This window comes from Pavona decussata, unplaced genomic scaffold (assembly GCF_977016875.1).
Source record: "Pavona decussata unplaced genomic scaffold, jaPavDecu1.1 SCAFFOLD_140, whole genome shotgun sequence".
In the NCBI taxonomy this organism is placed as follows: domain Eukaryota; kingdom Metazoa; phylum Cnidaria; class Anthozoa; order Scleractinia; family Agariciidae; genus Pavona; species Pavona decussata.
This window is the reverse complement of record NW_028145553.1, coordinates 1,494,003-1,520,747: the sequence shown is the minus strand read 5'-3', so window position 1 is coordinate 1,520,747 and position 26,745 is coordinate 1,494,003. Positions and strand designations below refer to the sequence as shown.

General features: G+C 38.1%; 3 protein-coding genes across 6 annotated transcripts in view; 1 reads left to right on the top strand and 2 right to left on the bottom strand.

Moving 5' to 3' along the window:
• Nucleotides 1–10,176, bottom strand: part of LOC146466902 (uncharacterized) — a 32,555-nt gene extending 22,379 nt beyond the window's left edge. For all 3 annotated transcript variants that reach the window (XM_085126623.1, XM_085126625.1, XM_085126624.1), the window contains exons 1-12: nucleotides 10,091–10,176; nucleotides 9,807–9,904; nucleotides 8,552–8,615; nucleotides 8,083–8,135; nucleotides 7,841–7,933; nucleotides 7,213–7,314; nucleotides 5,452–5,538; nucleotides 4,319–4,426; nucleotides 3,894–4,029; nucleotides 3,107–3,194; nucleotides 1,788–2,329; nucleotides 90–1,100 (exon numbers count right to left, since the gene is read on the bottom strand). In XM_085126623.1, coding sequence (XP_084982749.1) covers nucleotides 90–1,100; nucleotides 1,788–2,329; nucleotides 3,107–3,194; nucleotides 3,894–4,029; nucleotides 4,319–4,426; nucleotides 5,452–5,538; nucleotides 7,213–7,314; nucleotides 7,841–7,933; nucleotides 8,083–8,135; nucleotides 8,552–8,615; nucleotides 9,807–9,899 — 2,377 coding nt within the window. In that variant the 5' untranslated portion in view covers nucleotides 9,900–9,904; nucleotides 10,091–10,176. The remainder of the gene's footprint in view (nucleotides 1–89; nucleotides 1,101–1,787; nucleotides 2,330–3,106; nucleotides 3,195–3,893; nucleotides 4,030–4,318; nucleotides 4,427–5,451; nucleotides 5,539–7,212; nucleotides 7,315–7,840; nucleotides 7,934–8,082; nucleotides 8,136–8,551; nucleotides 8,616–9,806; nucleotides 9,905–10,090) is intronic.
• Nucleotides 10,177–10,193: 17 nt separating this feature from the next.
• Nucleotides 10,194–22,111, top strand: LOC146466901 (mitochondrial enolase superfamily member 1-like). Of its 2 annotated transcripts, none has more exons than XM_085126629.1 (15): nucleotides 10,194–10,355; nucleotides 11,811–11,919; nucleotides 13,098–13,213; nucleotides 13,770–13,856; nucleotides 14,336–14,362; nucleotides 14,617–14,657; nucleotides 15,154–15,185; nucleotides 15,446–15,484; nucleotides 16,335–16,452; nucleotides 17,262–17,349; nucleotides 17,767–17,881; nucleotides 18,430–18,621; nucleotides 18,990–19,089; nucleotides 19,865–19,946; nucleotides 21,723–22,111. In XM_085126629.1, exons 1-15 carry the CDS (start codon nucleotides 10,278–10,280, stop codon nucleotides 21,828–21,830), a joined length of 1,332 nt encoding a protein of 443 aa, XP_084982755.1. In that variant the 5' UTR covers nucleotides 10,194–10,277; the 3' UTR covers nucleotides 21,831–22,111. The 2 variants fall into 2 exon arrangements, with proteins under 2 accessions (XP_084982755.1, XP_084982756.1); XM_085126630.1 differs by having other exon boundaries at nucleotides 10,239–10,355; nucleotides 11,768–11,919.
• A 2,073-nt stretch (nucleotides 22,112–24,184) lies between these two features.
• LOC146466900 (uncharacterized) lies at nucleotides 24,185–26,432 on the bottom strand. The gene is made up of 3 exons (XM_085126636.1): nucleotides 26,129–26,432; nucleotides 25,429–25,744; nucleotides 24,185–24,774 (listed from the first exon to the last, which is right to left on the bottom strand). The coding sequence occupies exons 1-3, from the start codon at nucleotides 26,286–26,288 to the stop codon at nucleotides 24,516–24,518; spliced, it is 735 nt and encodes a 244-aa protein (XP_084982762.1). The 5' UTR covers nucleotides 26,289–26,432; the 3' UTR covers nucleotides 24,185–24,515.
• Between the last annotated feature and the right edge of the window lie 313 nt (nucleotides 26,433–26,745).

The window sequence follows — 26,745 nt, the reverse complement described above, 5'->3', positions numbered from 1 at the left end:
TACATTTTACCTCCTAACAGTGGGTTTTCATTGACTGTCAGCCACTTTCATTTCTAAGTCATGCAAAAAGTCATACAGTAATGTTATACCTGTATCATTGTTATCAACATTATAAGCTTGGGTTTCTTCCAGTCCATAAGCCAGTGTGGCCTGATTCTCCTGTCTTCCCAAGGGTTCTTCAGCTTTATCCATTCTGCCAACCTCATCCTCTTTGTCATCGTTGTCATCATCATAATCACCCCCTCCATAAGGCAGAGTTTCAGCTAAACCATACGCCATTGTTGCTTCATCACCTCTGCCCTGATCCCTGCCTCCAGTACCTTTGTCCTGATCATCAGACTCCTCGTCATCTGTTTCATCTGCTCCATATGCTTGGGTTGACTCTAAACCGAATGCGATATTAGGTTGCTTAGCACCACCTCTGTTTGCCATACTCGCAGCTGCCTCAGTTGCCTGTTCTTCAACTGTCTCTTTGCGACTTTCTCGTTTATCATCTTCCTCTTCATCATCATTATCATCATCACTAGCACCAACACCATAAGCCTGAGTAGCTTGCAAGTCATAAGCAAGAGTCTTAGCATTGTCAACATTGCGACCTTCGTCATCTTCACTGTCAGTATCAGCATCTTCTTTCTCGGTAACATTGTAAGCTTGAGTGGCCTCTAAACCATAAGCAAGGGTTGCTGTCACATCATCTTGACCTGCCACTGCTGTAGGACCAATCGGCAATGGTTGAGAATCTGAACTGTCAGAATCTCCCTCCTTGTCCTCCTTCTCCCCTCTCTCCTCCTCTTCCTCCTCCTTCTCTACACAATATGCCTGCGTTGCCTCCAGCTCAGACGGCTTAGGCATTTTGTCTGCATCACTCTTGTCTACTGCATTTCCACCCATGAATGGAATAGGTTCAGTTTCACTTTCAAAGTTGCTGTCAGCAGCGTAGGGTTGTGTAGCACTGTCCTCTCCATATTCGTCAGTGGCCATGTTGTCTTCATCCTCATTTGCTTCTTCTTTTCCTGGTTCTTCAACATTGTACATCAGTGTAGGTTCGTCAAAAGCACCAGGCTTTGTGATGCTTATCTCTCCATCATCTGTGTTTCTCCCTGCAAACAATTCAGACACAACATGTCACTTGATATAATAACCTGCATGTATACATACCAGCCACCTTGTTCTGATTTGTATCATTGTTCCTTTCCTTCCCTTAATCCTCGCACACGAGGAATCAGCCATTCATACATATAAACGAGGTACATGTACAACAAATGTTAGGGTTTTGTTGTCATTGTTGCTGTAGTAAGTTGTTGTTTGCTATAAAGTTCCCCAGTTGTTGTTGTCTACAATTCATTGAAAACATGTGGCATGGTATGGCACGTGGCATGAGGACTTGGTTGTTGAGAATAAAGATCACAAGAGTTGTATAGAGGTTAGCATGACAAGGCTCCCAGTGATGTGTGAAACCTCTACATTAATCAATTACAGCAACTTTTAAGCCCTTACATTTTTTGACGATTTAGTAAGTACATGTAGCTAGGCATGTGTTTCTCAAACCTTCCGAAGAGCTTTTGGGCCCAAACGGTATTCTTGTTACTCCTTTTCTATAGATCGATGGTAGTTTGTTGTACAAACTAATATAATGTGTTTCTCAATCTTGGAAAACTTAAAATGTTTTTGCTTCCAAAATTATCCAAACCTGAATGTTTGGTAATGAATTTTGTGTATGTAAAATAGTTTTTCAGACCCTTTTTAGGAGTTTGAGAAAAGGCTACCAGAACTCAAAACCCATTCACCTGATTCCTCTTCATCATCAGTGGAACTCAACTCAGCTGCAGCATACAGGAGTGTAGCATCAGTCTCCTTGCCGGCAGTTTCCTCACTGATGGGATGTTGATCACTTTCTGTCTTTTCATCAGGCATTTCACAAGCTTTGTCAGAGTCTTTTCCAGAATTGGATTCATCCAAAACCATTGGCTCATTAGGGGCCCTGGGATGCCTTGGTTTCTTTATAGGCGATCCATCCTCAGACTCAGAAGGGTACAATAGTGTTGGTTCACAAGAGGGCCCCTGCTTATCTGAGACCCTTGCTTCTGGGTGCCTGGGTCTTTTTATGGGGCTTCCATCATCAGATTCAGAGCCATACAAAAGTGTAGGATCACATGCTGGTTGGGTTCCAGAGCCTCTGGCTCCAGGGTGCTTAGGTGAGGTTTGTTTATTATCGGAGGACAGATCTGCTTTCCCATCTGACTGCATGTCGGACTCGGAGCTAAGCACCAGTGTTGGCGGAAGACTCCCTGTTTGTCCTGGGTGAGACCCTGCAGATCCGGATGATTCCCTGGATAAAGATACAGTAAATTATTATAATAATTATTTTATTTTCAAATACCAGTATTTATAAAGCACAGTCTAAATTTGATAGCAAATTAAAAACCTTCCATACAGCAGCAATATATGAAAAGCTTTGAGTAAGTGATCAATGAGACTGACTGACTGACTGGCTGGCTGGGCGGCCAGCCGGCCGGCCGACCCACTGACCGACCAACCGACCAACCGACTGGCTGACTGACTGACTTGCTGACTTGCTGACTGGCTGACTGGCTGACTGGCTGACTGACTGACTGACTGACTGGCTGGCTGGCTGGCTCCCTCGCTCACTCATTGACAGTCTGATGGACTGACAGTATGAACAACTGACTTACTAACTGACTGACTCTCAAACGGATTTACTGAGTTGCCACTTATATCCAGAAATGCATGTAACTCTTGTCTTATGACTTCATGTTTGACAGAATTTTTTGAGACTCAGTTCAGATTAGGATTAGAGCTATTGTAAGGAACATGCATGTGTCACCTTATTAGAATACATTTCTGGATGTATCTCTGGGTGGCTAACTGACAAACTGACTGAACAAAGAATTGATTGTGCAAAAAAACAAAAGAACAACTGACTGATTGACTGACTGACTGGCTTGCTGGCTGACGGACTGACTGACTAATGGCCGACTGATTGATCAATTTGCCATTCATTCAACAACCAGGCAGATTTGAAAACAAGACACAGAGAAGACAGCAGTCAGACAAGAAGGCAAGGGTCCCTATAATACACTTTTACCTGTTTCGAAACACATTGTCTGGGCTTCCAAGTCCAAATGCTAGAGTCTGCCCCTCCATGCTTGAATTTTGCTTTATACTTTGAACACCTAACAATTAAACCATAAGCCAAAGGTCGCTTATTATACAGTTGTAAATATTGCCCTTATGTACTAAGGTCCACGTACAAAATGTAATACTACCAGCATTTTCATACAACCTGTCGCACAACAAACGTTGCGTTGCAAGTTGTGATTGTTTGCTGCCCGTATTACCACCTACGCATGCAACAAATTTTCATGTTGACACTGTTTCTACTATGTAAACTTTAAAATCACTGTGGACGCTTATTACCATCTTGTGGCAAAAACAAGTCCTAGAATAACATCATAGATGATCACAAAAGGGCTTAACTATAGAGCATATCATCATTTGAAACACATACAGACTTCAAGTTCATCGCTCACAAACTTTAAAAGTAAAATGAAGCTTCCCCGAAGTATCCCTTCTTACAGCTGTAGTACTTTGCTTAACACTTGAAGTCAAATCTTGTATTCGTTGTCATACTTGTACTAGAATATAAAGCTCTCTAGTTATGTGGACTTACGTATCTTGTCTTGGGAAACAATGTAAAGATGCTGAAACCAACCTAGCCTCAAACAACTGATCTCCAATCTTTCCACCAAGAACCTTTGAAAGTCTGAAATGCTAAAAACTAACACCACTTCGCCTCTACTGCATTACTAACAGGAAGATTGTATATTCCATGATTCACAACTTACAATAAATTATGATCTAGAAAAACTTACTTGTAGCCTTTTGTCTGGCAGGTGTCTCTTGTTCATCCTCAGAGCTGTACAGGACTGTTGCCATTGCCACTACAGCAAGAGGTCTTTCCTCATCAGTATCAGAATCTGTGTCTGCAGCATAGGCTTCTTCTTCATCCTAATGAATTTAAATTTATGTTGAACTTTTTACAAACTGTGTTTTCCAAGGACAAATGATGGAAGTCATTGTGGACAGGGTTTTCTCAAAACAGAAAAGAGGTACAAAATGCTCTCACAGAACTCACAGAATTTTTTAGGAAGAACCAACAAACTGTTACAGGGTATCAAATAAGCCACAATTTTGTACTTTACTCAAGGTTATTCCCAATGTTCTCTGGGATTGGTAACAAATCTGAGTTATGTTCTGTATGAATAAAATGACTGTAATCTTTATCCCATTGTCCAACCTTGGATGGTTTTGTTAGTTGGTAGTCTTCCCCTGACTCCAGTACTTGGTCTTTTGGAATACCACTTTCCACATCTGACATGTCTGTGACCTTCTCACGTATGCCTGGCTGTTACAAGAAATCAAGAACTATCTATAATCAGACTAGTTTGGTACATAACCCTGATTAGTTGTTTTGCAGTGTACATTGACAGTCTCAAATTTGAAACTTGCTGATGAATCATCCAGACCACACCTGTCATCTTTGTTTCCCTCGGCTTACGAGGCTAAATCTAAAACCAACATTTCAGTGTCATTTCAGAAAAAAACTTGCAGCACTTTCTCAACCAATTAGAAGTTAAACCAAAAAACACATTCATTTGGTAAACTTCAGTTTTCTTCCAATAATTATTGATCAAGTGACTTGCTTGCAGTGAGTTCCCTTGTCTTGATGCTCATTCATTTGTATTTAGTTCAAGTTCTGATTGGTGTATAGGTCAATAATTGCATCTGTTACAACTGGCAAGTCCCCATGCTGATTAAATAGCTTTGGTTTCGATGATTGAAAACTTTTCCAATCCACAACAAGCTACATAGTCTTTTTTCGTATAATTGTTATTGAACAATTAACTTATGGAATTGCGTGGAATATTGCCTGATACTTAGCCCACAAGGCCGTAGGCCATTAGTTGGCTAAATTCAGGGGATATTCCTCAAGATTAAGCAGGATAATTGTTTTATTATTCAACTCATTGATAACAAAGAACAAATTTCATTGCAGAAAACCTAGAGATGATCTTTATTTTGTCATTTTTCTCTCCGACAGTCACACACGAAATAACAGATTTCACAGGATATCTACTATATACATGTACGGACAACGAATATTGAGTGCAACATGACCATACAGTCAACTCCCTTTATTGCGGACACCCTTGGGGCGTGGGAGCACGAGTTAGTGTCCTTAATAGCGAGAGAGTCCGTAATAGCAGGAATTTATTTCAGTAAAACATCTGTTATTTATTTTTGGCACCTGAATTTAGCTGCTGTCCATGTTATCCGGATGTCTGTTATAGTGAGGTGTCCGCAAGGCAAGAGTTGACTGTATTTGCGTAGTGTTACAATGTGTTGAATAATAAAATTTCTTATCAATACCTTGTCAGTGTCTTGTTCTTCTTCAGTGGTAACTTCTGGGAGCATGGATTCTGATCCTGTCTCTGATCCAGTTTCATCTTCTTCATCCTTATTATTTAAACCAAGAAACAACTATTTAGTTTCCTCCAAGTTATCCATCCACTAGTCAAACTTAAACTTAGACTTGACAGTTTCTGCCCCCTTCTATCACTGTTTTGATGTCCATCTCTCCCTGTACCAACACCCTTCCTTCCCAGTTCCCACCGCCTACTCTCCCAGTTCCCACCCCCTTCTCTCCCAGTTCCCACCCCCTTCTTTCCAGTGCCCAACCCTTCTCTCCTAGTTCCCATCCCCTTCTCTGGACAGTTCTCATCCCTTCTCTCCCAGTTCCCAATCCTTCTCTCCCAGTTCCCACCCCTTCTCTCCCAGTTCCCATCCCTTCTCTCCCAGTTCCCATCCCTTCTCTTCCAGTTCCCAACCCTTCTCTCCCAATTCCCATCCCCTTCTCTCCCAATTCCCATCCCTTCTCTTCCAGTTCCCACCCCCTTCTCTCCTAGTTCCCAACCCTTCTCTCCCAGTTCCCATCCCTTCTCTTCCAGTTCCTATCCCTTCCCTCCCAGTTCCAACCCCCTTCTCTCCCAGTTCCCACCCCCTTCTCTCCCAGTTCCCATCCCTTCTCTTCCAGTTCCCAACCCTTCTCTCCCAATTCCCATCCCCTTCTCTCCCAGTTCCCATCCCTTCTCTTCCAGTTCCCACCCTCTTCTCTCCCAGTTCCCATCCCTTTCTCTCCCAGTTCCCATCCCCTTCTCTCCCAGTTCTCATCCCCTTCTCTTCCAGTTCCCATCCCTTCTCTCCCAGTTCCCACCCCCTTCTCTCCCAGTTCCCATCCCTTCTATCCTAGTTCCCACCCCTTCTCTTCCAGTTCCTATCCCTTCCCTCCCAGTTCCAACCCCCTTCTCTCCCAGTTCCCACCCCCTTCTCTCCCAGTTCCCATCCCTTCTCTTCCAGTTCCCAACCCTTCTCTCCCAATTCCCATCCCCTTCTCTCCCAGTTCCCATCCCTTCTCTCCCAGTTCCCATCCCTTTCTATCCCAGTTCCCACCGCCTTCTCTTCCAGTTCCCACCTCCTTCTCTCTCAGTTCCCATCCCTTCTCTCCCAATTCCCATCCCTGCCTTTTCATTTTCCCTCCTTTTTTTTCCATATCACTGGTTTCTTACAGCTGTAGTCATTATAATTATAACACAAACTGCAAGGCTGATACTACGTGAAAGAGTTGACTTTGCGAGACAACAACCCGACAGAAACCGACAAAACAGGGCTGCAACCGCGGACAGCTGTTTCGTTCTTATTGGACAGCGACAGAGCCAGCTCAAATAAAATGCAACAAAACCCATGTCCTATCAAGCCTCGTACTTTGAACCTGCCCGCTCCCCGAATCACGCGTTGCCACACCACGTGCCTCAGGGAGAAAGCAGACAAAGCATCGAATTCCTGTCTCGCAAAGTCAACTGAATGTAGATGGCCAAAACCATCTTTAAAAGGCACAGCATATCGGATCTGTAAAGACCTACGGCCCCAAAAAATAAAGTAGACGTGAAAACTGCAAAGGACCGCGAACGATAATGCTGTCAGTTGACGTAGGATCTACAAGAGACCTAATCAGCCAAAAATAAACTGTAACACAAACTGCAAGGCTGATACTATGTGAAAGAGTTATAATTATAATTATGCATTAATTGAAGATCCTTAAACTACTATTACAGGCAACTACAGCCCACCCACCTCTTCTGCGTCAAGCTCCACCAGGTACTGACATTTCACATCGCCCAGCGTCAACATATCACCATGCTTAAGCTCATATCGTATAGTGGGCTTCAAGAAAGACTATAAAATATAATTATTTCACCTATTAAGTAATGATCTAAACACACTATTTCCAATACTTACTCAAGGTAATTAAATAAACTAACCCAGTTAGAGGCTGAATAATTTAGGTAATTCAATGCTGTTAGCCAGAAGTCACTGGAGACATTAAACAAAGAAAACCCTGACATTGTGGACATTCCAGCCAGTATTTACAAGAATCTAAGTTTCTCTCTACTGGTGCAATTTTGTAAAATATTGTGATTTGGGTCTGAGATTGCAACAGAGCATAGTTTAGTAGATGTCAAAGTTTCCTCAACAATAATAACAGCTGCAAAAAAATAATGATACTCAGAAAAATAAGTTAATTTCTCCAAAATTTTAAAAAGTTGCTTAAAGCCTTTTCCTACCATGCAGTCACAAACCAAAGAAATAATATTATTAAAGCCATAAACCAAGATACCAAAATACAGTGTTCCAAGACAATCATGAATGTCACTGTGGATAACCATTTTATACTTCATGTATATTAAAGAGATACCGGTACCTTTCCTTTCTTGGTTTTATTCTTGCTTTCACAATCATAAATGAGATGAAGTTCTCTTTGGACTTCAATGCAAGCATGCTTCTTTGATAATGCCTTGGAAATGAAGGAAAATAAAAGTGAGCCTTATCAGCATTATTGTGTACATTTAACTTAAAGACAGTTTTTAAGACAAACATTTATTTCATTCTGCCCATTTTCCAATAATAAACCCTTTTAACCCCAAAAATATCCAAGTATCCTACCTTGATAGGGATTGTGATGTTACATTTCCCGTCCCTTCCAATGAAATTATCACCTTGGAAGTAAAGATCAAGTAAACAGATTAAATCAACTGATTTCTTCCTTCTATTGAACCATTTTAAGTTGATATACATGTACCATAGGAACTGTGACATGCTCTGGACCTTATACATGGTTCATCCTAAGGGGGTGTTTTCATGTAAACATGGTATGAAATCACAATGTCATACTGGTATCAAACTCGCAGTGCGGGTTTTCACATGTAAACACCCCCTCAGGAATGCTAGTTTCAAATAACTCAAAAGGTATGAAGTTTAACATCCCAACAATAACAATATATGAAAGAGCAAACAAAGACAAAAAAGTAATGCTGAGCAGGTTGGTAGTACAATAATTATTGGAAGACTAAACAGCAAAGCCTGGCAACAATAAAGAACAGAAGAACCCAAAAAACATACAAAAAACACAGACCTTGGAATACGGGAAAGACTGCTTCTTTGAATCCTTGTTGAGAAAATACCTTCAAATGAGCAGCCTGAAAGAAAAACGACAAAAAGCTTGATGATGATTATGACTGCAAATGACTTCAATATTCAGAACAGTCTCATGCGTTCACCCTGGTCCAGCCTCATTTAAATGAGTTGAACAATGTTATTCATTTATACTTATTGTAAATTTATGCAACAGTAGCTTCACCAAAAGTTCACTGTTTATTGTCAGAGTGGAAAGAGCTCCAGATATGGGGCATTTGACAAAAATACCCTGAAGAAGAAAGGTCGTGCCTTTCAAAATATTGGAAAATTATACTTCCCTGACGGTGAAATCAGCCTTGCTCTTTTTTAGATTGTTTGTTCAACTCAAAAAAAGACGCAGTGTTTCTACTGTAGGTATGTGAAAGGGGTGCCATTTTCTCTGGAAGGGTAACTTTTTCTGTCAATGGTTTCAAAAATTTTTCAAAAATTTTTTTCTGTCAATGGTTTCAAAAATTTGATTTCTATTTACTTTTATTTTATCTGTAAATACACAACCCCACCAGCTCTGCTGAATACTCCGTGTTTAAATAAAGTGCTCAGTTCAGTTCACTTCAGGGCAAGGGGTTCCCCTATAAGACTTTCTTGAGTACCCCCAGGGGGCAGGGGTGGGTTTGGATTTGACCATGTCCAGCGATCCAGAGTAGGGAATTTGATGGGGGTGGGGAAATTTGAACCAGATTTTTCTTTTTTGTCTAACAGAATTCGTGCAGGGTTTTTCCCTGGTTTTTGGGAGTTGAGAAGTTTTTCAAGGACAGGATTTTGCCTTTGTGAGCAAACGGCTCCCTCAAAACAGCTTCAAAATAATTTTTGAAAATGTCCTTAATAAATTACTGTTTGCAAAGTATGAAAAGGGATTGATTGACGCTGAAGATTGGTCACCGAGGAGAAGCCTTGGAGTACTTAAAGGGTTGAACAGTTGCATGGGTTTGTGATGTTTGTGGCCTTGGGATCAGTGCAGGAATTTGAACGCTCTAATTTTCAAAAGTTCAAATGCCCGTTTCAGGTTTGGGGGATGAAATTTCGAATTGATCTTCGCATAAACAGAATAAACTGCTGTAAAATGTTCCAGTATCGAAAACAACGAAGATCTGTTGAATCGTGTACAGATCACATTTCACACTGATTTCAACATGAATCTTATTAAAAATCACCACATGTTCCGCTGTTGATTATTTGTCTTTCTGCCAAATTACCTCCTTTTTCTCTGGATGAATTTTATTCTGCTCAACCTTTTCTTCCTCCTCTTCCTCGTAATCGTATATCGCTTGTGTTTGGTCGAGGTCCATCGCAACTACAAGTATTCACAAACAATGGTTTAGTTCAAAACACGCAAGCAAAACGAAGAGCTTGACCTCGCTTTACACAAAAAAGGGCACAAATCTACGACTCACAAGCAACGAGAATCCCGACAAATGAAAATACGAAATCACGAGTAACTAACAAAAGAGAAGCATAGTATTGTATTTCAAGATTTTACCTTGTTTCAAAGAATTTGAGGTTTCTTTCCCTGCGATGACATGTCCGCCATGTTGGAAATTTCCCGCGAAAAGCCAGCGGTGTCTTTTTCGTCACTCGTTTTAGTCCTCCTCGGTCACTAACATAAAGTTAGAAAATCCTTTCGTGAGATTTTCAGAAAAGCCAAGTTTACGCCAATTTTGCAAAAAATGGTGAAGCTTACTGAACTGTCGGTTCGGGATATACGATTTCCAACTTCTCTGGAACTGCATGGATCAGACGCTATGGTAAGAAACGTGTAAATGAAAAATTTAACTGTTGTAGATGTAGATAAGCTATCCGCAAACTTGAAATGGTTCTTGAAGATCTGATTCTAGTGAGTTAATATTTTCCGTATCTTAAATTAATACAGATTCTTCTGTGACCAAGACAAAAACATGGTCCCTTCTTGTAGTGCTTAGTAGTATATATATTCCCAAAAGCTATAAAAGCGTGGCAAGATAATGGAAAATCCTGCCGGGCATTGGGGGAATGGGGTGAGGGAAAGCGGAGAAGAGGTGAGAATTTTCCAGTAAGAACCACGGGCCCTATGAGGGGATGTCTGTTGGTCAGAACCAGGGTCAGTTCATTTGATTTTACCACAGGAGACTGACAACGTTAACAACATTCAGCATTTTGTTTTGGCTAGTGAAATCAGACATGTTTGTAGCCAATGGGCTGGTAAGCTTAAAAATTAATCTTGTGCCCTGGTCGAGGCTTATCGGTACCATTAAACTGGAAACTTCACACTTTTAATTACTTTTTGTGTAACATCAAATAGTAATTAAGCGTGACCTGAGTGAGACAAACAGAGTGATGGCTAACAATATTAATGGTACTCGCTATTGACTGCCCAGGATCTATTCTAACTCACAACTTCCACTCTATGGCCAGGCACCCTAGGTATCAAATGTAAGCTAACCATGTGGATGCCATATCTGTCAGCTGGTAAACAGTGACATTTTTAGTTTGAATGCTAATGAAATGGGTTTATCTAATTCAAGAGCTTGGTACATAACCGACCTACAGTATGGTAGTTTTGCATGCTGTATTAGATCAAATTCACCAGAGTTTTTCCATATGGCCTTGAATTCCTTCAGGAAACATTGCTCTAATGTTTATCCACTGCTTTCGCTTTGTTTTGTGATAAAAAGGAATCTTACCTATAATCACCGGGCGCTGAACTTGAAATCCGGAAGTCCCGGGTTCAAGTCCTACCCTGACTGCGAGCTGGAGTTGTTTCTCGGTAGCCCCGAGTTCAATTCCTTGGATGGCTTATTGCACGCAGTTGGGATTTTTAACCATGTTATCTTCCATAAATTATTTTAAATTATTTCTTTGTGAAGTTTAATGCTGGGCCCCACTAGCACATGTGCTATAAACAATGCAGAGGCTAAATAAAGGCTATTCATTTATTTATTTATAATTATTGTTTTTATAATCAATTGAAAGATTTTTACTGCAAACGAAGCACAAAGGAGCAGATTAAATGTTGGAGCAACGTTTCTTGAAAGAATTCAAGGCCACATGCAAAAACTTACTGGTGAATCTGAGCTGAAACAGCAAAAAGCAATCTGAAATGAACTTTTGGTTGGTTACGCACGGAACCCTACAACTGCTGTGTTTAAGCATTATTTCATTTTAATACTTCATGTTGTAGGTGATTGGGTATTAATTTTAGATGCTGGTTTGCCTTTCTACAGCATAAGTCACCTGATTACTCTGCAGTGTATATCATCTTCAAAACAGATGGAGAAGCCAGTGTGGAAGGTCATGGTCTTACATTTACCCTTGGACGAGGAAATGAATTAGGTACGTACATCTTGTGTTAGTAAGTAAACATGTTTGTCAGCCTGTGGTTGAAACAAGCCAGAAAGACTGTTTTGTAAAATCTGCCATTTTGGAAATGTGGCAAGGCATGGCACAAAATAACAGTGTATGGGACAAAATACAAAATCTAACTCCATTACTTCCCTTTTACCTGTTTTAAAATCTGGGAAAATTATGAACACATACTTACTGTAAGTGTGAGGTCAGGTAGAAGATTTTGATGTCTTGAATGTTACAGTTAGTTTTAATAACAACTTGACATCAGGGCTGACAATTACATGTAGGACCAGGGACTGGGGATTTCCCCAGGATATATAATTTACAAGTGCACCCATGAACTTTGGCTACCTTCATTGAAAAACAAAGCATTCAGTCAACAACATTAGAGGAAAAAATCTCCAGCTATGTTTGTTGTTTTCACCACCTAATTAATTAAAAACTAGTAATAATCAAAGATTAGGGAGTGCGTATAATGATTTTGATCCCAGGCTCTCTCTTTTGCCAAGTTGGTGATGATATCATCCGCCCCTGCAAAATCTGTGAGGGATGCCAGATAGGCATCCCAAGATCCATTCATTCATTGACTGATTGTTCCATACAAATCTCGACCTACTCCAATCTGTATTAGGAGTGCATTCGTTCTATGACGAATGCAATTAACCCTGTGATATATGCAGAGCTGTCATTAAGGGCCGTAACCCGTAACACCTGTTTCGGCTGAATACCCTTGAAAGAACCTTGATGTTACGGCTGATCTTGATGGTTGAAGGGTTATTTTACTCAGAAATTAACAACTGTTACGGGTGAGAAGCTTAATGCAACAAGTGGCTGAAAACTTAATGACAGCCCTGATATGCATCTAATTCTCCTTCTTGAAATTATCATAGTATTTTAATTATTATCATACTTCTTTGTATTGTGCAGTTCCAGAAAATATCCATACTCCCCCCATGGATGGTGTTTTGTTTTGCACCCCCATCCCCCTGGCAGGAAATTCCAGTTTACCTTCAATCATACTTTGCTTCAAAAATTTTGGCTCTTAAGACCCCCCTCCCCCTAGCAATTTGCTATGACCTTCTATGGGGTGGGTATGGGTTTTTTTCTGGAACAGTTTTTACTGTACATTATTAATACACATTACTTGCATGTTTCTTGTCTAGTAATGGAAGCTGTGAAAACATATGGCCGAAGGCTGATCGGTAGAACAACTGAGGAGATTTTCAATAACTTTGCTGCAGTTTGGTGGGAATTAGCTCATGAAAGCCAGTTTCGATGGGTATGTAACTTTTAAAAATCTTTTTAATCAAGATAATATTTATTGATAATTAATCAAGATAATTGATAATTGCCAACTAGCTAGCTAAATTCAGGAAATCGGTAGTTAATGTTGCAGTTATGTACCAAATTCATGCATTTGGTAACAGCATGACAGTGTAAAAGTGAGAGAATGATTTCAGATTAACCAGCCTCTGACTGGAGATTGTTCCAAACAGGTAAACCATGGATGAAAAAGTAACTATATTATTTTATAGGGATAAACTAATACCCTCGAATGACTGTACTGTAGGTGTGTAAATGTCATTGTATTATTTAGTCAAGAGTATTTCTTTACTAGGTCAGCGTAATTATTATAATGTCAAACTGAAAACGGAGTAAATGTGAAAACTTTCTTCAATTCCTTTTGGTGGTAATAATAAAATTCCATTTTGAATCCAACTGCTAATTAATTAATTACCACAAAAGATAAATATTATTGTTTAAGTCTGAGTTTTCCATCTCTCGGTGTGCATACACCTAGTCTGAAGCTATTTCTTCCCTGTTTGACCTTTTAGCTTGGTCCAGAGAAAGGTGTCATTCATCTAGCGTTAGCAGCTGTGATCAATGCTTTGTGGGATCTTTGGGCAAAGATGGAAGGCAAGGTACAGTATCTGTGTATCCACTTTGCCTAGTTCACCTTTTCTTATGCTTTTTATTTTTATTTGTAGGATTTAGATCTTTTAAAAATAATTTTTGGCATCTTCAAATAGCATTTCTGGACTTGCCTTCGTACACTCATGTGATTGTATTAATGTGCAGTTCTAGAAATATCCATACCCATACCACCCCTCAGAAGGTCATTGGAAATTCCTAGGGGGGGGGGGGTCTTCAAAGTATGAAGCTAAACTGGATTTCCTGGGGGGAGGGGGGTGCAAAACAAAAACCTTCTGTGGGCGGAGTATGGATATTTTCTGAAACTGCACATTTTCTGGTCAATGATTCCAGGAAATTAAATGTTACATGTATACTTACATGTATACTTGTAAGTACACACATACAGTACGTACTTATTGAACCTCCCACTGGGGCTAATAACAGGAACAATAATTAAATGTTTCTCATTGTTGCTCTTTTTTCATAGCCCCTTTGGAAACTTCTTGCAGACATGGTAAGTGATTGGCTTCTTTCATTATAATTTATGAAATGACTGTAGTTTAATTTATTTTATACTTTTTACATGTACTAGTCTGTTATATGGCTTACAATTCAATTTTTTACCTGCCTGTTAACATGACATTATTGAGTTAATTAGCATTGACCCTGGCACATAATTTCTTCAGAGTATAGGCCCTAGAAATGGATAACACCTGCTTTCAGACTGTGGTCGCTATTTTCTCTGACATAAAGTCGTATTCCCTTTAGTCTCCAGAACAGCTGGTTTCAACAATAGACTTCACCTATCTGTAAGTATCAAACTAAAATATTATTGTGTAAAAGTAATAACAAACTAACTAACTATTAATGGTTATTATGTATGGAAATATTCCTTCATTAGATACATTCATAATTATACAATTATGTGGATACGTGACTGACTGGCTGACTGACTGGGTGGCTGACCGATTGACTGTCATCAACCGACTGACTAACCACAGTTTAGAAACTTACCCTCTTATCAATTTGACTGACGGTCTGACCACCAAGTGAATAACTGACTGACTGACTAATTAACTTGCAGCTGACTGACTGTCTGCCTGACTTATTGAATGATTTACTGTTTTTCTGATTGACGGTCTTGCTCCAGGACTGACTGACTGACTGACTGGCTGGTTGGCATTCAAATAAAGTACTACTGATTGTTTTACAAAGCTCCTTTGCATTGGATGTTGTGGTCCACTCTGTAGAAAAGCCTTCAAGATAAAGTAACCTCAATTTGCCCCCACTGCTTTTCCTCTTCAGGTCTGATGCACTCACTAAAGAAGAAGCTATAGGTTTGTTGTTTTAAATAATGTTGTTGTGAGCATTGTTGGTTATCATTTTATTATTTGAATAAATCTGTCAGTGTTGACCAATGTTAGCAAACTATATCTTATTACCTACCAAACAAATTCACGTTCAAATTCAAATTCAAATGCACTCATTTACAAATTGTTCCACTTTGATCATGGGTCAAATATTCAGTTATTTTTTGTTAAATAAATTAATCATCACATTGCTGTGATAATTATGCTACATGATTGTATTTCTTCAGATATTCTTCAGAGGAATGCAGGTGGCAAGAAAGAAAGAGGTATTTTATTGAAAGTTTAATTAGCTTGAAGCTTTGTTATTTTTTTCTGGCTAATTTGTTTTCACTTGTTTGACCGATTTGTTCTTTTTTTAAATTAATTTATGTTATTTGAAATTGGTGAAGCACCCGTTACAAAGTTTTCATCCTAAGCTTTCCCAAGTTTTGTTTAAAATAATTATTCATTAAGTATGTACCTAATAATAAACTTACATAATTTTAAATTCTACAATCATAATAATATATTTATTATTATTTATCATTTTAGACTTTCAAGTTTGAACAAGCAGCATAAATATTTTCTGGTAGATGCTGCTCAGTACCTTTCATTTGCATTGTTTTAATAAACCTTATTCCAAAATGGCTACCATTTTAATATTCTTTTGTTTGCATTTAAATTAGCCCTTCTTGCCTCGTTCAAGATAAAATATTCTTTTGATTTTTGATCTTAAAAACGAGGCAAGAAGGGCTAATTTGAATACCAACAAAAGAATGTTAAAATGGTAGCCATTTTGGAATAAGGTGTATTACTGGTCATATATAGATGCCACAGTATTTGGTATTTCATAAACAGGGTTGAAAACATAATAACAATGAACACCACAGGAAAGTACTGACAAATTACAATTTCAAGGTACTGCTTAGCTTAGTAACAGTCTCATGAGATTGTCACACTTGAGAATTTCATCCACAGAGTCACAAGATGGAACCATTCTCTTCTATCTGCATGTTGCTAACACGGCACCACTGATGCATACACTGTACTGCTTGTCAATGATAGCTTTCACCTCAGTGGTCAGATCCAAGGTTCAGGTTTATTAAGGCTTTCTTTCCTGTCTTGAATTTATTCCAGAACAAGAGATCATAGCCAAGGGATATCCTTCATACATGACATCTGCTGGGTGGATTGGTTACACTGACTCACAACTGCGTGAACTGTGCCAGAAATATCTTAAGGCTGGATGGACACGGTTAGTGCTATGATCACCTCTCATATCATTGTTTCAGTCAAGAAATGAGTCTTGCATTAGCCATGTGGGTGCGAAGCAAACTCAGCAGAAAAATTGTTACCGAACAGTGACCAAACATTCCACATTGTGAGTGTCTAATGCCAGAGGTGCTTCAGGCTCTGTAGAATCTTTCTATTTATTAATAGACTGTTAAGCCCTAACAGTGATCAACATCAAATTTCGTCTTATAATATCAATGCTTATTCAACCCAAGGTCATGAGAATTAATGATATGATCACCCAAGGTGAATTTTATAGTATCTTAATAACTTCTCCCCTGTGCTGTTGTAAGGAAGGTATGGGTACAAGATAGGAGATTTTGTTCTTTAATATTAGGGGTTAAAGGGTTAACAGTCTGGGTTGTGTGGAATAAAGGTAAACAATAGTCTGGTACTAGACTGCAAGCAGTCCCTTTCTGGATAGTCGAGGTCGCGCGAACAAAGCTGAGCGCAAAGTCTCTTCTAGTTTATTTCTCCTCGCTCCAGTCTTGCGCACCCTCTCAACTATCCAGAAAGGGACTGCTTGCAGTCTAGGTACGTATAGCTGTATGCCCAACTAATTTATTAAAAATTAATTGGTATTTTTATTCTTTAATTTTGCCATTTCTATAGATGTGAACTAGATTGATTCATTCAAGATCCATTAAGGGGTACCAAATTCAACTACAACTTTACAAGCTAGCTAATCATGGGAATGCAGTACTTTTAAAATTGCCTTCAAGTATACCATGTGGTATGTCATTTATTGTGTTGCCTCTCTGATGTTTACAGATTTAAGATGAAAGTCGGTTCTGATCTAGCTGATGACATCAGGAGAGCAGCGATATTCAGGGAAGAAATTGGATGGGATAAATTTCTGGTGAGTGAATAATTGACCTGTAGAGGTCTAGGTAGAAAAAAATAATATTAATTAATGCTCAGCAGGTATTGTGCAATGATTAACATTGAATTGAGCCAGGTCCCTTATCAGCTTTGGTTTCTGGTTGCATTACTACCCTGTCCTCCCCTCCCCCAACTTTGATGGGATGCTAGTCCATCACTGGATACCAAACATGAAGTGACCAGAAGCATTAGTAACTACTCTCACATAGAACCTCCTCCCCCCTTCCCCAACTGGATGGGATGCTATTTAATGTCTGGATAGCCTCTTTGCATCAACATGGTGTTGATTTCTTAGACAGGAAGCTGAACTCTTGTTACACTAACTTTACGTAACATTTATATCCTCTTAAAAATATATCCTTATATTCTCTCTGTGATCCCCAAATAATTATAGGCAATGGATGCAAACCAACGTTGGGATGTTGACGAGGCAATAAATTATATGAAGGAGTTGGCTAAGTTTAAACCAATCTGGATTGAGGAACCAACCTCACCTGATGATGTTTTAGGTATTGAATTTGTATAAGATTAAAGGATAAGAAATATAACAATACTGGAGATGGGTGACAGTTGTTAACAACCTTGTGTCAGTTGATAGGGATCAATAAGACAGAACCCAATGACAGCCTTATAGGACGATGTTCCCCAGTGTTGTGTTTCCTTAATTTTGAAACATCCAATTCAAGTTCAGACCATGAGAAGGTCTCACAGGAAAATGGCGTTTGATAGTTATGGCATAGCATCAGCACTCGTTGATTTGATTCTCTCATGAGTTGGGAGGAACTTGGTGATCATGATGTCATTAATGCATGTCCTCAATTTTGGCCTGGTCTACAAACTTACAATGATCAGTATCTATTTCAATCATAACATTTATATGAAAACCAACCTTTAGATCAAGAAACATCTCCTTGTTCGATGATAATGATTGTTGAAGGTCAATGGTTCTTTTCCCATTGGGACTTATTTTTTCTTTGTCCCATGCTTTGTGACCTAATGAAAAGCTACATCTTTTTCATTCAATTCGAAGTTTAAAATGTACCACTCTTTTCAACAGGACATGCTGCTATTTCCAAAGCACTGGAACCTTATGGTATTGGTGTTGCTACGGGGGAACATTGCCAGAACCGAGTTATGTTCAAACAGTTTTTACAGGCCAAAGGATTGCAGTTTTGTCAGATTGACAGCTGTCGTATGGGTGGACTAAATGAAGTCCTGGCTGTTCTGTTGATGGCTGCCAAGTTTGGAGGTATAACTGTATGTTATGGTGTACACATCAGTACAGAGCAATGTCTTCATATACAGTGTTGTTAAGTATATAGGTCAAGATTTTTCAACTGGTCAAAATATTTCAGTCTGCACTTTTACAAGTTTCAGGTGATTATTCAATCATTCTTGTGTGTTTTATAGCCTTTACCAGGCATAGTAAGTTTGGTTAAGCTCACTGTACTGTGATAGCAGTTCTACACCCTAATAAAAAGAAGTGTACTAAGTTTAAAGTATTAATTAGAATGCAGGGTTAATCTCATATCTTAGAAAACTTAGCCAGGCTCTTTAATTAATGTTATGTCTCTATTTTTTACTGAACCTGATGTGCTTTTTTTTTTCTTTTTTCAGTTCCTGTTTGTCCTCATGGTGGTGGTGTTGGTCTGTGTGAATATATTCAACATATTTCAATCTTTGACTTCATTTGTGTCTCAGCATCATTAGAAAACAGGTCAGAAATAATAACAAATTAAGTTTTTAATAATTGTTAACTGTTGACAGGTGCACTTGAGACACTAATGTAAATAAAGCAAGATCTCTAGTGACATGTTTCTGCTAATAATAAATTGGATGTTCAAGGTACATGTAAAGTTAAAGAGGGTTTTACTGAGCGAGGTAAAAAGAAAGTCCTTGAGACCTGACAGAATAAATGAATGAAGGGTTTTATGCAATGCTAAGCTTGTGTCTGACTTTTTTTTCAGCCAGTGATTATATAAATAACCAGTGTCTTCACTAAAATAGAGTTAGGCCCGGTTCAGACGCTGTACTTCACATGAGCCGAATCGAATTCAATGAATTACCAGTAAGTTCATGTGAAGTATGGGGTCTGAATCAATACAGAATGGCCGATCTAATTTGGATCGGCTCAGCCGTTTTTAACGTCTGGCTCAGCCAGGAATAATGGCTGCGGACCGGCTTTGATTCAGATGCTGTACTTCACATGAGCCGAATCAAATGCATAAATTATTACAAATCTGCAATTTTCCTCAGTCATAATATGTTCAGTGTATTAATTTTGGCGGAATTAAGTTCGGCGTCTGAATTGGTCTAAATTTGAAAATTATTTGATTTGGCTCATGAATGTGAATTCCAGCATCTGAACCGGGCCTTATCTGGGGCAATTTTGTTCTCAAGGCAAGATACATGTGGTCACTGACAATAGCTAGACAAGTGTTGCATGGAGCAAGTTTAAAAGATTAAAAGTTTTGAAAATTTTCTTTCCACAGAGTAACAGAATTTTCTGATCACCTTCATGAGCATTTTATTCATCCTTCTGTAGTAGAGAATGGAGCATACAAAGTGCCAATGGTAAGTTTCTTTCTTCATTTACTTGTGAACTTCCCCATTTCCCCTTCGACAAAAATATTATTTATGTTTGCAGCTCAGGGCCTCTTTTAAGCTAATGGTAAAGAAAAGTCCTTGTAAAAACTGAGGGACAAAAAAATCTTTTGTCAAAATTTTCATTGGTTGGCAATTAGACTTAAATCAAAGTTCACGTTAAAGGGGCGGTATCATGGGAGATATCATGATTTTTGGCCAAAATTCACTAAATTTAAATTTTGAACACTGTGTTAATTAATTTCTCAACCACTAATTTAAAGAAATATTAATGGTGATTCTAAGACGAAAGGTTGAACCAAAATATAGTACAACTGGCGATTTTTAGTGCATTACAACAGCGAAATTTGAAAACGTCCGCCAGACGTTTTTAAATTTGAACCCCTCTCTATCTTGGTCATCTGCCGGCGAAAATATCCGTGGATAGGTTCTTTGCATTCTGATAGTCTTTTAATGGAATTTTGTCATTATATCTTGGCTGCTAACAACCGAATAGCGTCTTTCCGATTTTCAATGTGTTACTAAAAATAGCGTGATACTGTCCCTTTAACCACAGGATTAGCTTAATTGGTCTTTGTCTGCGACAACTGGACTAAAATCATACCAAGAAAAAGATAAGAGTCAGTAAGGTACAGCCTTTTTTCACATTTTCTTTTTTCTCTGAACCCTGTTTATATCAAACGAAAGTAAAATCCTGAATTCAATAGGTCATTTTCATCATGTAATCAGTTACCTGTAACTACAACAACCAGAATTTGATTTTTTTTCCTTTTCAAATTCAAACTTTTTTAACCCCAGTGGGGAGTAACCAGTAGTAGCTCTAATAAGCACGAAAAAAAAAAACAATAGAGTGTTCTGGTAGCTGTAGTAAAGTGACATCATACATGTATTAAAAATAATGTCCTATATTTGTGAATGACAATTAAATGCTCATGTTAGGTCTACTGTTCCACTCAAAACATTGTCATCCTCAGTATGGTGCCATTTGCTGCAAGGTTGGTTCTACAAGAGCCTTGCTAGTACAGTACATTCCTTGCCCAATTTCCACGGACAAAAGAGTTTTTAAGGCCTTAACATTTTTGTTATATTTGTTGGTGGTGGCCTTCTTAGGTCAAAAACACCATGAGTTAGTCTTTATTCTGGTGCTCGTGTGGGATCTAAACAGAGTGTTAAAGAAGTGTTATTGGTCTCTGGCACCAGCAGACACAAACAATCCTTCATAGTTAGAGCAGTCTCCATATGTCATTTGTGATTGTCATAATCTTTTTACAGTTTTTATTCTGTATATAATTTATTTTGTGTAAATCCATTTCAACTTCAGATTATTGTTGTTGTTATCATCATTATTATTATTATTATTATTATTATTATTATTATTATTATTATTATTATTATTATTATTATTATTATTGTCTCTACTATCACAGTCTTTGCTGGAGTTCATTTTGTGCATCAGCCGGGCGCAAACCATGCACCTGGGGCATCAGTCACTCAAGTCAATCATTCTATTCAAATGCTAAGCACCTCTCTGAGTCCTGATTCATGCAGATCTTTTGAATCTCTGTCACAGTAGCTCTCTCTGATACTTTCTTGATGTTTTCCACCATCCCCTTCTTTACTTTACCAAGTGCACCAACAACTACAGGGATTATTATTATTTATTATTATTATTATTATTATCATTATTGTTGTTGTTGTTGTTAGTAGAAATAGTTAATGTTCAGTGTTAATGTTGTTACTTCTCAGTGCCCAGGATACAGTGCAGAAATGAAGAAAGAATCTTTAGATGCATATGAATTTCCTAATGGATCAGAATGGCAAAGGCTTATTAGAGAAGGGATCTTCAAGATCTAAATTATGATCTATTTATTTTGTAGAACGTAACTAATAAAAAAATAATATATTAATATTTTAGAAGCTAATTTTGCATATTACCTAAATTTATATAAATAATAAATGTCACTATAGTTTGCAATAAACCTGACCTAACATAATGTGTTTGCCTGGCTAGGCTTCAGTACAATTCTTCAAGTTCAGGTGCAAAGTCAAATAAATGAATGTAATAGAATCAAGAAATATTCAACGGAATTCACTATCTTTATTACAAAATAAAATTAAGATCTTTTCAATTACATATTATGGGAGGTGCCTCGCATGGGTCCTCGCGTCCCGTTCGCACCTGCCCTTTTGACCTTATCACTTTTCACGTATTTTTCATTTCTTTCTGGTTGTTTAATTTATTGTATTTAACATGTGTGATGATCAATAAAGCTGTTAAAAAAAAAAATAAATAAAAAAATTAAAAAAAAAATAAAAAAAAATAAAAATGTAGTAGTCACGTACGTAATAGAAATGTGGGACTTATGGATTTTCTACTTCTGATATGAAGGAGTTGTCAATATTATTTTTTTATTATGTAATTGTCCTTGACCGGGACCAAGGGAATATCAGACATATTTCCCCAAGTACTGTGTGTCCGAGGGCTCAGCACAAGGGGAACAATGATAATAACAATAATAATAATAATAATAATAATAATAATAATAATAATAATAATAATAATAATAATAATATAAATAATAATAAATACTAATAATGTAAAACAACTTTATACAGGATGCTACTTTAGTTAAAGATAACTGTTGTCAATGTAGGTACTGTCTAAACAACAAAATTAAATAGAAACAAAAATATTAAATAAAGGGATAGGTCAATAACATGCTTATTTTACTTCAATTGTTGAGCTTTTCTTATGCAAATCAAATATTTGTTCTTTGATGACTACATCCCTTGTACATGATGAATTGTAAACATGTCATTCCACATAGCCTCAGTAGGACTTACATGTAATGACATCAGATAGTAAATATGTTTCGCTGTCATGAGAAATTTTCATTATGCACTTGACTTCATAATTTGTGAATGTAAAGAGAGAAGAAAACATACAAATTTAAATACAGGGTTTGTATGGGTCATAAAAAACCTGAAAAGTCATGGAATTTTAGAATTTCATTTTCCAGGCCTGGAAAGTCATGAAATTTAGGTGTGGGTCATGGAAAGTCATGGAAAATGATGTTTATTAAAAAGTGCAAAATAAATTGGGTTTGTTTGCGAAGAAAAAACATACCGAAATGAGAGATGATTTCCAAGAAAATGGTCTTACTTAGGTCATGGAAAACTTGGAGAAGTCATGGAAAAGGTCATGGAAATTCATGGAATTTAAAAAGAGCTCTCAAAAGAGTACGAACCCTGAAATAGTATTCATGGTCTTCTCGTGGTTCAGTCTTATCATTAGGCAACAGTTGTCTTGAAGAAATAAGAGAAATGAAACAAGGATTTAAAGTTCCAAAGAAAGTGAGATGTGATACATGATTGAACGTATCAAAGTTACATAAAGGTATGATTCTATCTAGTAGTTTAATAAGTTTTGTTCTTGTTGGTTACGACCATGATGTTAGTTTGGTAAAAATGGTTGAATACAGATAAAAATTGTCTTGTCTTTAACTACTCAATTGAAATCGTGGTATAAGAAGTAATAAAGTGTAAATCGCTTTGAAAAAAAATTATGTCTTTTCTTTTAACCAATAAATCATATTTAGATTGATTTCACTCTTTGGTAAACTTTTTCCACAGCAACCAATAGTCGTTCTTTAGACATGTTAAGTAGAGACTTCAAGTACCAGGGGCTAGGGGTGGGAAACGTTATTTGAACTTTATGATTTATATATGCTTGATATAGGGTCTGTGTATGTGGGGGGGGGGGGGGGGGTGGGGGGGTGTTTTTCATCCCCTTAGTCTGAGATGGGCGGTATCTCTCATTGACTTCAGAAAAACTTAGTTTTCCAATACCTATTCAAGTAGGTTTTAAAATTCTTTACTCTGGAAAGGGGCATTCAAAACCACGACTAGGGGGCCCATTCACCCTCCCCCCCAAAAAGAGAAAAGAGCCAGTAATTGTAAAAAGCAACAGAAAACTTGATAGGTGGTAAAGAGATTTCTTCTCTCACAGATTTCTCTGCTTTCGATTAATTACCACGGTGATTTCCTGACAAAAAATGCAAATGCGCGATATTTATTGGGTGGGAGCTGTTAGAAGTAGTATTTGTTGAATATAATTCTGACCCACTAAACTTTTTTTTTATTGTTATTATTTCCTATGTCAGCTATCGAAAATTAATGGAAAGCACACGATTAATGTAGTACAGAGATTTCTTTCAAGTTGAAAACGTTTTTATTGTTGAATCTTCAAGCTTAACAATCTGGGTTTCTGTTGCGGATAAAGCATATCATTACAAGCTTATAAAAACGTTACGACTGAAACGTGAAACTGTACCATACATTTTATCAACAGCTATTGTTGATAAAGTGTAAGTTACAATTTTGTATGCATCAGCCATTACGTTATTATAAGCTTCCCATGAAGTTATAATTAAACCGCATTTTATAGCCAAGTTGCAACGGTTAAAACCATAGTTACTTGTTAAAACGTAGTGACTAAACTGTAAAATACAGCTTAACGTATTTAAAACTTTAAAAGTTTCACAGTTTCTTGAAGATCCTGAAGCCAGCGGGATGGTTTGCCTTTGCACAGGATGTTTTGCCGTTGTTGCTGCAGCTTTTGGCGTAAAAGTAGCCGCTGCTGTAGTACAGCCATGCACTGCGGCTACCGTAGGGGTATTTGAAGCCCACAATATCCCCGTATTGCACTGGGGTGCCATCAACTGCATTCCTGGAGTAGATCAGGAAACTTACCCAGTTGTAAACCAACCAGGTGTTTCCCACCATCGAGCTGGTTGCTCTGTGAAAGCAACGATAGGAGTACCGAATCAAAACCAGCAGTTTGGGATGCTAAGAGACGGAAATCGTGGACCTCATCGTAATTTGAACTTGTTTTGTTTAACTTTCCGCCATAATCAGGACAAGCTGAATGATTTCAGAATGGATTGAAGTATAAATTTAAAAAAAAGTAATTAAACGAAACTTTTGTGATCTCCCTCACCCAAAAATATTACCCCTAACTTTCCCTCAAAATTAACCCGTTTTCCTTTAGTTCTAACAAACTTCTGTAACGTATTCCTTGAAATATACAGGAAAATGGACCCAGGAACCGTAAGATGAATTCATTTCGTTTCGCGCGACCCCCAGATAATGCCATTTATTAAAAACTGGATCGTTGTATAATGCAATTCTGAGCCATTATACCATGTCCGAGAAGTAGCGACCATAAATTGTTTTCTGGTTGCACTTGAAAAGGAAATCAGCAAGGCCTACCAATATTACTTGATTGTTTTTAATAAAAACAATTTTTCCACTCACGCTTGTTGTATCGCCGAGTTGGCTATAATCATCTCGTACCCAACAAGCGCGAGTGGAATAATTGTTAAATATTATTATTAGTTTTCTTGTCTTTATTAAGATTACCCGCCCTTAAAATAAGGAATCCAGCACTTACGAGTACAGGTTACATTTGTCGCTGGAAGATTCGCGACAATACAACCGGTAAGTGGTACCGTAACTAATGGAGCTAAGCGACACTGTATCCCCACTGTTGATTGGTTGTCCATCCATCTTACCCCTAGCAGTGATCTTGAACTGCATTTTGGTTGTGCAAGAGCTCCAACCTGATGACGTCATCAATTTGCCGGGGCAGGTGTAACTGCTGCATTCATCAGTATTACACCTTATCCAGGACACACCAAGAGTGCCAGAGGTGTAGGCCAGTCGTAAAGCAATACGATCACCACTGAGGATAAGGGGATATCGGTGTCCTTGAAAAGTGAAAAACAAAAGAACATTCATATGATTAAAGGTTTTCTGAAAAGTTATTTGTATATTAAGACACAACCTTTAACAACTAATGAGGACCAATAAATAAAAGGGAAAACTGAAAACTCTACGCATTGGCAAATTTTCCTTCAACGGCTACTTTTCGTGATCGTGGGTAAATTAAAATTGTTTACTCAGTCACTGAAAAAAAAAATCGTCTTCAACTGTTCTTTTTCTAGTTCAGTAAAACTCGCCAAATTATGAAAGTGGCCAAAGACCGCAAGATAAATTTTGATACCAACACGCAATTGAAACTTTCTAACTGCTATCGGCTACAAAATGATTCGATTTATCAAGGAAATTAATCCATATTAAGTCTTTTATACCGTCAGATAAACCGTTCCAAATTGCTTCTCTAGGCCCGTAAAACTGAATGTACGCGTTGCCATTAAGCGTCAGTTGATTACTCGAGAGGCTGACGGGCGCGGATTCTACGCCAACCAACAAACAGAACGTCAGGAAAACGGGGACTGTGATGAACGCCATGTTCGGGAACTCGGGAGATAAAAGAGCCTGTGTCTGAAGTTAGACCTCTGCACTCTGTCGAGACAGTACAATGTCTTTACCAAATAAGAGAACGTGTTTTTAAGGTTGACATTTTTCAAGGCGTGTCGCCGCGCGATTAGTTTTTGAATCCAACGTAGTCTGAAATGTCAGCTGTCTCCTCCCACTAGCAGACTGGGCTGAGTTGCTCGAAGCATGGTTAGCGCTAACCATTGGTTAAGAGGTATTAAAACCTATAGGTTGTCATGGTATTTAACCCGGGTCAGCGCTAACCATGCTTCGAGCAACTGGGCCCAGGGGGTTAGGGGGAGGAGACGGCTGACACTACAGACGATAGTGTTATGGAGTAGAATTTCATAATTAAGTAATTTAGAGAGTTGAGTTATTTTAGTTGCACGACTTAAGAACTTGTGACCGTCATGTTCATCTTATGATTCAA

Coding starts and splice junctions, on each gene's coding strand:
- LOC146466901 (XM_085126629.1), top strand. CDS start 10,278: ATGGTGAAGCTTACTGAACTGTCGGTTCGGGATATACGATTTCCAACT. Junction 10,356..11,810: donor TGCATGGATCAGACGCTATG/GTAAGAAACGTG, acceptor GCCTTTCTACAG/CATAAGTCACCTGATTACTC. Junction 15,485..16,334: donor AGGTGGCAAGAAAGAAAGAG/GTATTTTATTGA, acceptor AATTTATTCCAG/AACAAGAGATCATAGCCAAG.
- LOC146466900 (XM_085126636.1), bottom strand. CDS start 26,288: ATGGCGTTCATCACAGTCCCCGTTTTCCTGACGTTCTGTTTGTTGGTT. Junction 25,745..26,128: donor TTGGAACGGTTTATCTGACG/GTATAAAAGACT, acceptor TCACTTTTCAAG/GACACCGATATCCCCTTATC. Junction 24,775..25,428: donor GACAAATGTAACCTGTACTC/GTAAGTGCTGGA, acceptor TTGCTTTCACAG/AGCAACCAGCTCGATGGTGG.